Here is an 11883-nt window from a genome sequence, read left to right as displayed (position 1 = left end):
TATAAAACTCTAGTTTATGACATGAATAGTACTTTTTAGAAAATAAGAGAGATGATGAATAGTAATCTTGGTGATGAGGGATTTTCTCTAAAAGCATGTTTCGAGTTAATGCTTAAGTTGTTTGCAAATGTGTTGTCGTGCTTGTGGGAACAAACAAGTACGGATGTTTCCATGTACTAAAATATTATGTTGCATATGTAGTGTCATGTTGTTTTATAAAATTTTATTTTGAATCTTGTTGGCAAAATGATACTCAAGGTAAATGTTATAAGTTTTTATCAAAACCTACGTATTGATAAGAGTATACATATTTGAGTGCTAAAGATAAGTTTTCATGGAATGTATTTCTTTTGAAAATTGATGAGTAGAATAACATTTGTTGTATCTTTTAAAGATTGATGTTAAATTGCTAAAGGCTTTAACATGTAAAAAAGTTATTTATTTAATTTTTGTTCAAATGGTTTAGATTTTTTATTAATGCTATAATTTGATAAAAATATATCCTTTGAGGCTATTATACTATGAATCAATTTTTTAAGTATCAAATATTTTGGAAATTACTTGTGTTCACCGATATTGACTTCGGATATATTTTGTTCATCGTCATAAAATTACACGTGTAGGTGTAGGCGTAGATGGCCAATTTGTGGTATAGACTACGACATAGTGCTCTCCATTGAGAGGGTACTATTATGTGCTATTATTAGCATGGCTGAGTCGATTCGTATGGCACTACGATGAGACGACCTGAACAAGTAGGGTATATGATACTTGCCGCTAGATACATAACCTAGTTGACCTTCTTATGTCGGTGATGATATAGTACTCCCAGTGAAAGGTAAGGATGATTTTTTTTATGTTTAGGCCTAAGAAGCCGAAAGTGATTTCAACGACTTAAAGCAAATGGAATGATTTTGTATAATTTTATCCAAAATTTTGGGTTGATATAAATGTTTTAAAAGTTTATATTGTGGGTTACATTCACTTGATTTTTATTTAAAATAACATGGATCATGAATTGATACAATTTCTTATTATTTTATATCAAATATTGGTGCATTAGTTTTATAAAGTTTATTCCAAGAACTTAAGTTAGATAGAACTTATGACACTTATTGAGTATCGATGTGCTGTACTCAGCACTTAGGGCCCCGCTTATTTTACATGTTCCAGGATGAGGTATGATACGTGGCACCACTCCTATTTCATGGTAGCTATCATATTGTTTTCTTAACTTATGCTAGTGGGGTGTTAGCACAAATGTTTAATTATATTCTTTGGTATAGATGCTCCATAGACAGTTGTGAAAGATTGTAGTAACGAGGTTGTACACGACATACATAAAAATATATTTATTTTACTTAGTCTCGTTGTTATTATTATGAAAGGCGTAATGTGTGATTTTGAGTTGGAAAATATTTTAGCATTTAATTTGAAAATGCATATGATTTTCAAGGCGCTTCCGCAGTTAAATTAGTTTTCATGCATATGATTTGGGTGCATCATATGGTTTGGTTCGCTCGGGTCAGATAGTGTGCCGAGTGTCGGTCACATGGTTTTGGATCGTGACAAGAACAAACCATGTTTAGGCCTAAGGATGAGTCGATTCGTATGGCACTACGATGAGACGACCTGAGCAAGTAGGGTATATGATACTTGCCGCTAGGTACATAACCTAGTTGACCTTCTTATATCCGTGATGATATAGTACTCCCAATGAAAGATAAGGATGATTTTCTTATATTTAGGCCTAAGGAGCCTAAAGTGATTTCAATGACTTATAGCAAATGGAATGATTTTGTATAATTTTATCCAAAATTTTGGGTTGATATAAATGTTTTAAAAGTTTATATTGTGGGTTACATTTCACTTGATTTTTATTTAAAATAACATGGATCATGAATTGATAAAATTTCTTATTGTTTTATATCAAATATTTGTGCATTATTTTTATAAAGTTTATTCCAAGAACTTAAGTTAGATAGAACTTATGACACTTATTGAGTATCGATGTGCTGTACTCAGCACTTAGGGCCCCGCTTATTTTACATATTCCAGGATGAGGTATGATACGTGGCACCACTCCTATTTCGTGGTAACTATTATATTATTTTCTTAACTTATGCTAGTGGGGTATTAGCCCAAATATTTAATTATATTCTTTGGTATAGATGCTCCATAGATAGTTGTGAAAGATTGTAGTAACGGGGTTGTACACGACATACATAAAAATATATTTATTCTACTTAGTCTCGTTGTTATTATCATGAAAGGCGTAATGTGTGATTTTGAATTGAAAAATATTTTAGCATTTAATTTGAAAATATATATGATTTTCAAGGCGATTCCGCAGTTAAATTAGTTTTCATGCATATGATTTGGGTGCATCATATGGTTTGGTTCGCTCGGGTCAGATAGTGTGCCGAGTGTCGGTCACATGGTTTTGGATCGTGACAAGAACAAACCATGTTTAGGCCTAAGGATGAGTCGATTCGTATGGCACTACGATGAGACGGCCTGAGCAAGTAGGGTATATGATACTTGCCGCTAGGTACATAACCTAGTTGACCTTCTTGTGTCCGTGATGATATAGTACTCCCAATGAAAGATAAGGATGATTTTCTTATGTTTAGGCCTAAGGAGCCGAAAGTGATTTCAACGACTTAAAGCAAATGGAATGATTTTGTATAATTTTATCCAAAATCTTGGGTTGATATAAATATTTTAAAAGTTTATATTATGAGTTACATTTCACTTGCTTTTTATTTAAAATAACACGGATCATGGATTGATAAAATTTCTTATTTTTTTATATCAAATATTGGTGCATTATTTTTATAAAGTTTATTCCAAGAACTTAAGTTAGATAGAACCTATGACACTTATTGAGTACCGATGTGATGTACTCAACACTTAGGGTCCCGCTTATTTTACATGTTCCAGGATAAGGTATGATACGTGGCACCACTCATATTTCGTGGTAACTATCATATTGTTTTCTTAACTTATGCTAGTGAGGTATTAGCCCAAATGTTTAATTATACTATTTGGTATATATGCTTCATAGATAGTTGTGAAAGGTTGTAGTAACGGGGTTGTACACGACATACATAAATATATATTTATTTTACTTAATCTCATTGTTATTATGATAAAAGGCGTCATGTGTGATTTTGAATTGAAAAATATTTTAGCATTTAATTTGAAAATGTATATGATTTTCAAGGCGTTTTCGCAGCTAAATATTTTCATGCATATGATTTGGGTGCATCATATGGTTTGGTTCACTCGGGTCAGATAGTGTGTCGAGTGTTGGTCACATGGTTTTGGATTGTGACAAGAACATCGGGTGAAAAATCGAACCTAACCATTGTTCCTCTTTGTTGCTCTCTCTTCGTCTATACTTCACTTTTCCTTTTTTTAGTATCTTTGAGGACACCGCTTTAGTTGCAGGGCTCATCGGTCGACCTACAAGTTTGTTAAAAGGATATACATATCATTGTCGGAGGTAAGATTTTTGCTAAGGAAGTTAAAAAAAAAAAGAAAAAACATTGAAAGAGATTGTGGTTAGTGGGAATTGAACCAACAACCTTATTGAGGTTTTGAACCCCTTAGCCACTAAGCTATGATTTTGGGCAGTGCTGTATTTAAAAAATAAAATATAGATGTACAAACTGTATTTTGTCTTATATATAGTGTAATATTTTGACGAAGATGGTTCGGGTGAACCTTCAGCGCCTAAATCCGCACAGAGTGTACCATTTGATATTAGTTGATAGCACATCAAAATACAAGTTACTCTTGCTTCTTTTATCATCTTGGTTTTCCATTTGCCTGAAAAAGAAGAAAAACAAATTACAGGTTTTGAAAGATGCTAAATCATTGTAGTTTTAGAGTTCAAAAAATATTAAAATATTCTACAGAATTTTCTCAGTCTAAAAGAATAAAATATCATATTCAATGTGGAAATAACCGAGTAATTTGTCTAAGATAAAAAAGGAAAAGTTGTTCTTAGCAAATCTTTAGAAGGGATCAGGCCTCGGGTTATAACGGATTCTGAGTTTACTGAGAATTAAGCTCTTTCTATATAATTAAGGGAGAAATTCAAAAATAGTCATATTTACAAGTGGTAATTGAAAAATAGTTGCTTTACTAAGTAAGATAAGGCAAGAAGCAAGTAATCGAAATTTAGCCACTTTTCATGTAAAGATAAATCTAAATGAAAACACTGATCAAAATCCGAAAAATATTCCTGCATAATATAGTGGAATTCAAATTTTTTACATGTGAATTTTCAGCATAATATACTGAAGTTCCAGAAATATACTGGAACTCCATCATAATATACTGGAGTTCCAACATAATATATTGTCCAGCAGAATATGTTGGAAGTTCATACACAAGTGCTTCAATCTCCAGTATATTATGCTGGAACTTTTCGTGTGCTGGAGTTCCAGCATAATATGCTGGAAGTTCATATACAGGTACACCAATCTCCAATATATTATGCTGGAACTTTCCGTGCATAATATGCTGGAAGTTCATATACAGGTACACCAATCTCCAATATATTATGCTGGAACTTTCCGTGTTGGAGCAAAATAGTGGCTATTTTTCAATGACTTTGCAAACGCTGACTATTTTTCAATTACCAGTCCGAAAACTGGCTAGCCCGTACTATTTTCACTATAATTAATTACCAGTCAAATAAGCTTCTTCTGAGTAATGTTTATTGTGTATATCACTTTCTTCTTGGAGAATAAACAGTATATTACTTATAATAAAAAGACAAAAAGATGAAGGTTTCATTTGAAGCCAATGAAATATTTAATTTATAATAGTAATCCTGTGAAATTTGCTACTAATTACTATTATTGACTAGTGGTAACCTTTTTTTAAATCAAATCGAGTCACGATTTTATTACCACTTGAAGATAGATTGCAGTTTTTGAATGAGGGCTAGGCCTGGCCTTCATTATAACAATGTTAACCTGGGGAAACCAGGTTAATGAACTATGAACAAAGTTCATGTTTCCAAAAAGGCAAAAAAGAAGTGACAATAAAGCTGGTACTTCAAGGTGGCTCGTAAATGAGTCCACCGGGCTTTCTCTTCTTAACTCGAAAGGATGGTAGTTGCCATCTATCAGTGTTCAAAAAACCTCTAATATCTCTTGGTAAGCTATTAAAATGAGTGTATATATGTACTTCATAAGTGGTGTGACTTAGAGAGGCCAATCTATCAGCAACTTGATTGGCTTGTGTAAAACACTGTCTAGTTTGGACACCATGATCTTCCATAATTTTCTTAATATTCTTCACCGTCTCTTCCAATATCCATGGTATAGAAACTGTATTGTTGATGCAATTTTGAAGGAGCATTGATTCAGTCTCTCCAATGACTAGATTGTACCCCATCCTTATGCACCATTCTAGTCCAAACAGAAATAAGGAAGCTTCAGCACTATTACTGGTACCTTGTCGCAACGGCATAGTGAAGGCCATAATAAATCTGCCTAGTGCATCTCTAACAACTCCTCCTCCTCCACATGTACCATGAATACACGATCCATCAGTATTAAGTTTCACATATAGGGGTGGAGGCTTGATCCAATTTACAAGAATAGTTGAGGTTTCAGAAAATCGGTGCTCCAATAGTTTGCACAAGTTATCCCAATCATCTGGTACTTTAATTTTTTGAAAGCATGATTTAACAAGGCTGCTAATGTTGGAAGTAATCAATGATATGGATCTATTGAGTGCTGGATTTTCTAATTCATACTTTGAGCTGCATCTGGATCTCCACAACTCCCATAGAATAATTGGAGGCATAATTTTAGTGACATAAGAGGCGATGGAGTTATTGGTTCTGAAATTCCAACAATTTAACAACAAAGTTCTGAGGGATGTGCTTTTGTATGGGATACCAATCCTGCTTGCAAAGAACCCCATATTTGTTGAGCATATCGGCCATTGGAAAAGAGGTGTTCAACTGTCTCCACTTCAGGAACCATACCTGCACCAATACAACAACATTTAGAAACAATATTAATATCAAATTTTGAAACCTTTGTTGAAATTGTCAAAAGTCTCACATCGGTGGATGACAATTTTGAATGGGAATTTCACCCTATAAAAGGAGGCCTAATGTTTAGGATTAAACACACCTCTCATTTGCCTTTTTTTATCTTCTTAAGGCATTTGTATCTTCTCTCTTTAGTATTATTTCACTTGTAATTTTGGAGTGAAATAAAATATTGATTGTGTCCGAGAAAATAGGCAAAATTGGCCGAACCTCGTAAATTCTGGTGTTCTTTTATTGTTGTCTTATTGTCTTGTTTATTATTTATTAGTTGTCATAATTTTTGGTATAGTAGTTGTGACTCATTCACACTATATACATTTGGCTTCCGCAATAATTGGTATCAGAGCCAAGGTACTGTCTAAGTATGCTCTGTGGTTGCAGCATAGTCTGATCTTCCACATCAGAAAAGATCTATCTTGGTAACTGAGTCAAGGTTCTGTCTGAGTATGCTCTGTGGTTGCAGCTTAGTCTGTTCTTCCACACCAGAAAGGAAATAATCTTGATTTGTGTCGTCAGCTACTAAATAATATTTGTGTCAAAATGGTAGACAATAAACAAGAAGAATCTACATCAAGTGTCAATAATACGTCATCGTTGGCATCTTCGCTTATGACAAGAATTGTGTCAAATGCGAAATTTGCGGTAGAAATTTTTGATGGGTCAGGACATTTTGGGATGTGGCAAGGCGAGGTTCTAGATGTTCTTTTTCAACAAGGGCTAGATCTTGCCATTGAAGAAAAGAAACCAGATGTTATTGGAGAAGAAGATTGGAAAATTATCAATCGTGTTGCTTGCGGTACCATTCGATCCTACCTTGCTAGAGAGCAGAAATATCCATACACAAAGGAAACTTCTGCAAATAAATTATGGAAAGCACTGGAGGATAAATTTTTGAAGAAAAACAGTCAAAATAAATTGTACATGAAGAAGAGACTGTTTCACTTCACCTATGTTCCTGGTACCACGATGAATGAACATATCACCAGTTTCAATAAGTTGGTCACAGATTTGCAAAATATGGATGCAATTTTTGATGATGGTGACTTGGCCTTGATGTTGTTGAGGTCACTTCCTAATGAGTACGAGCACCTTGAAACTACTCTACTCCATGGAAATGATGAAATTTCTCTCAGAGAAGTTTGTTCGGCTTTGTACAGCTATGAACAAAGAAAAGGAGAAAAACAGAAGGGCGGAGAAGGAGAAGCACTAATTGTGAGGGGTCGTCCTCAAAATCAAACGAGGACTAAGAAGGGAAGATCCAAGTCGAGATCTAGACCCAGCAAAGATGAATGTGCCTTTTGTCGAGAAAAGGGGCACTGGAAGAAAGACTGTCCGAAGTTGAAGAATAAGGCCAGACATAACAATGGAAAGGCCATTATGGATTCAAATGTAGCTGATTGTGATGATTCAGACTTCTCATTAGTTACAACAGAGTTATCAACATCATCAGACATATGGTTGATGGACTCGGCTTGTAGCTATCATATGTGTCCCAACAAGGACTGGTTCGTGAATTTTCAAGAAGGAGAATATGGAGTCATCCACACAGCGGATAACAGCCCTCTTACCTCATATGGCATTGGTTCAATAAGATTAAGGAGCCATGATGGAATGATCAGAACATTAACAGATGTTCGATATGTACCGGGTTTGAAGAAGAATCTCATCTCTGTGGGAGCCCTAGAATCAAAAGGGTTCAAAATCATTGCAGAAAATGGAGTGATGAGAATATGCTCTGGTGCACTAGTGGTAATGAAGGCCAATCGGAAGAACAATAACATGTACCGCTATCGTGGTAGTACAGTTATTGGGACAGCAACAGTGACATCCAGTGATGACAAAGAGGCAGAAGCAACCAGGCTATGGCACATGCGCTTGGGACATGCTGGAGGGAAATCCTTGAAAGCTCTATCTAATCAAGGATTGTTAAAAGGCGTAAAGACTTGCAACTTGGAGTTTTGCGAGCATTGTGTCAAAGGGAAACAGACAAGGATTAAATTTGGTACAGCGATCCATAATACTAAAGGCATTTTGTATTATGTACACTATGATGTTTGGGGTTCTTCCAAAACACCTTCATTGGGTGGGAAGCACTATTTTATAACCTTTGTTGATGATTTTTCCCGAAGAGTGTGGGTGTATACAATGAAGAGGAAAGATGAAGTGTTGGAAATTTTTCTCAAATGGAAGACGATGGTGGAGAATCAAACAGGCAGGAGGATCAAGTGTATTCGCACAGACAATGGAGGTGAATACAAAAATGATCATTTCAATAAGGTCTGTGAAAATGATGGCATCGTCCGACACTTCACTGTCAGACATACACCACAACAGAATGGAGTGGCAGAACGTATGAACCGGACTTTACTGAGAAAGGTACAGTGTATGTTGTCCAATGCTGGCTTGGACAAAGAATTTTGGGCTGAGGCAATTACATATGCATGCCACCTCATTAATCGTCTACCATCTGCTGCTATTGATGGCAAGACACCATTTGAAAAATGGTATGGAAAACCTGATGTAGATTATGAATCGTTGCACGTGTTTGGCTCAATTGCATACTATCATGTAAAAGAGTCAAAATTGGATCCGAGAGCAAAGAAGGCTATATTTATGGAGATTACTTCTGGAGTCAAAGGATACCGCTTATGGTGTCCAGATACAAGGAATATTATATTCAGCAGAGATGTTACCTTTGATGAATCTGCCATAACAGATAAGGTGACAGTTGAAGATGTCAAACAAACTGGTGGTGCATCAAAGCAGGTGGAGTTTGAGGGAAAATTTATTTTTCCTACACAAGAAGCAGAGGAGGAAACTCATGAAAATTACCCTCTAGAAGAAGAGCCAGTAGAGAGGGAGATTCCAACTTAGGAACCTCGACAACAACTTGAATCAATAGCAACCAGCAGGCCAAAAAGGACAATAACGAAACATGTTCGTCTCATAGAGACTGTTGCTTGCGCAACCTCAATTGTAGCTGATGGTGTTCCTACCACTTATAAAGACGCAATCTAAAGTTCAGAAGAAGTTAAGTGGAGGATTGCCATGAATGAAGAAATGCAGTCCCTTCATCAGAATCATACATGGAAATTGGCCAATCTCCCGAAGGGAAAGAAAATAATTGGGTGCAAATGGGTATTTGCAAAGAAAGAAGGATTTCCTAACCAAGAAGATGTTCGCTACAAAGCAAGATTGGTGGCCAAAGTATATGCTCAGAAGGAGGAAATTGATTACAATGAAGTATTTTCTCTAGTTGTAAAATATTCCTCCATTAGAATTATGTTGGCTTTGGTAGCACAGTTGGATTTGGAACTAGTTCAGATGGATGTAAAAACTGCGTTTTTACATGGAAACTTGGAGGAGGAAATCTACATGAATCAGTCAGAAGGATTCAAAGTTGCTGGAAAAGAAAATATGGTATGCAAACTTGAAAAATTGTTGTACGGATTGAAACAATCTTCTAGACAATGGTATAAGCGATTTGACAAGTTTATGTTGCGGCAAGGGTATAAGAGAAGCAAATACGATCATTGTGTGTATTTGTGCAAACTTAATGATGGTTCCTTTGTATATCTTCTCCTATATGTTGATGATATGTTGATAACTTCCAAAAATTCGGAAGAAATTGATAAGTTGAAGATTCAACTGAAGGAGGAGTTCGAGATGAAGGATCTGGGTGAGGCAAAGAAAATTCTTGGCATGGAGATAATAAGAGATAGACGTTCAAAGAAACTCTGTTTATCTCAGAAAGAATATTTGAAGAGAGTACTACAGCGTTTTGGCATAGATAAGAAGACTAAGCCAATTAGTACGCCACTTGCTCCCCATTTTAAGCTAAGTACTACTATGTCGCCAAAGGATGAAACTGAACATGAGTATATGTCAAGGGTACCATACGCAAATATTTTTGGTAGCTTGATATATGCAATGGTTTGTACGAGACCTGACATTTCACAAGTCGTTGGAGTTATTAGCAGATATATGCATAATCCAGGAAAGGAGCATTGGCAAGCTGTGAAATGGATTCTACGATATATTCATAGTACTGTAGATGTTGGGTTAGTTTTTGAGCAGGAAGGCAATCGGTCTGTAGTTGGATATTGTGACTCAGATTTTGCGGGTGATCTGGACAAACGAAAGTCAACTACTGATTTTGTGTTTACTTTTGCAAAGGCACCAGTTAGTTGGAAGTCTACTTTGCAGTCAACAATTATTTTGTCTACAACAGAGGCAGAGTACATGGCTATTACAGAGGCTGTGAAGGAGGCAATTTGGCTTCAGGGGTTGCTAAAGGAGCTTGGTATTGAACAAAAAAATATTATAATTTTTTGTGATAGTCAAAGTGCTATTCAATTAGCGAAGAACCAAGTTTATCATGCAAGGACGAAGCACATTGATGTTCGGTATCATTTCGTACGAGAAATCATAGAAGAAGGTGGAGTCACGGTGAAGAAAATTCATACTACGGAGAACCCTGCTGATATGCTGACAAAAGTGGTGACTGCGGTCAAGTTTCAACATTGTTTGGATTTGATCAACATTGTTGAACACTAAAGATTGAAGATGAAGACACAACCAAAATTTGTTATTGAGAGAAAATTGAAGATGTGGAATTTTGCCAAGGTGGAGATTTGTTGAAATTGTCAAAAGTCCCACATCGGTGGATGACAATTTTGAATGGGAATTTCACCCTATAAAAGGAGGCCTAATGTTTAGGATTTAAACACACCTCTCATTTGCCTTTTTTATCTTCTTAAGGCATTTGTATCTTCTCTCTTTAGTATTATTTCACTTGTAATTTTGGAGTGGAATAAAATATTGATTGTGTCCGAGGAAGTAGGCAAAATTGGCCGAACCTCGTAAATTCTTGTGTTCTTTTATTGTTGTCTTATTGTCTTGTTTATTATTTAGTGGTTGTCATAATTTTTGGTATAATAATTGTGACTCATTCACACTATATACATTTGGCTTCCGCAACAACCTTGTCATCAATTGGGATTCTGCCATGGGATGCTTTCCATGTAATAAAGGCCATCTTATATGGAACATCCTTATGCCATATTCTTTTGTCAAATTAGGATATATGTCTTTTTTGTCTAAAAAGGTTCCAGGCAAAAACATTAGAGAAGTTTCCATTCTCTGCGCAAGTCCAGATTGGTGTATCATCTACTTGTTGGAATACATTCAAGGTGGTATTGGACCAGTCCCATTGTCCATCCCTATACACCTCATTAACTTGAATATTTTGCTGAATCAACTTAGAGCCTCCTTCTTCATATGGATAACAAATATTCTTCCAGGAAACTCAGTGGTGTTTATCACCGGTGTCATTACCTGACCAGAAAAATCTAGCTATATATTTTTGAATTTGCTCAAGAGTACCCTTCTGAGGGTGAACAACTGCTAAAGTGTGAATATTAAGAGCTTGTAGTACATGACTTATGAGGACTTCTCTTCCACCGGCAGATAAAAACTTCAAATGCCACCTTTTGACTTTGTTGATATCCTTACCATTGTAGAGAAAAAACAAAGCTTCTTTCTTCCTGAGTAGATAGGGCAACCAAGGTATTTCATAGGCAACCTTTCACATCTCATCCCCAATATTCTACCTACCCTTGTGATAAATCTTTGAGTAACATTGGGGGCTATAGTGTAGCTACTTTTGCTTATGTTAATCAATTGACCATAGATTCTTTCATAGGCTTCAAGAGTGTTAAGGATCAGATGTAGAGAGGCTTTGTTCCCACTACTAAAAATGATTGTATCATCAGCAAATGCAAGGTGATTAATGATAGGAC

At 35.7% G+C, this 11883-nt stretch overlaps 1 protein-coding gene across 1 annotated transcript; it reads right to left on the bottom strand.

Moving 5' to 3' along the window:
• Positions 1-5073: 5073 nt before the first annotated feature.
• On the bottom strand, positions 5074-5949 carry LOC142167977 (uncharacterized). The gene has a single exon (XM_075228621.1). It carries the CDS (start codon positions 5947-5949, stop codon positions 5074-5076), a length of 876 nt encoding a protein of 291 aa, XP_075084722.1.
• Positions 5950-11883: the final 5934 nt, after the last annotated feature.

The sequence above is a fragment of the Nicotiana tabacum genome, chromosome 13 (genome assembly GCF_000715075.1).
Source record: "Nicotiana tabacum cultivar K326 chromosome 13, ASM71507v2, whole genome shotgun sequence".
Taxonomy (NCBI): Eukaryota; Viridiplantae; Streptophyta; class Magnoliopsida; order Solanales; family Solanaceae; genus Nicotiana; species Nicotiana tabacum.
The sequence above is the reverse complement of the archived record's forward strand: the minus strand, read 5'-3'. Positions and strand labels throughout refer to the sequence as shown.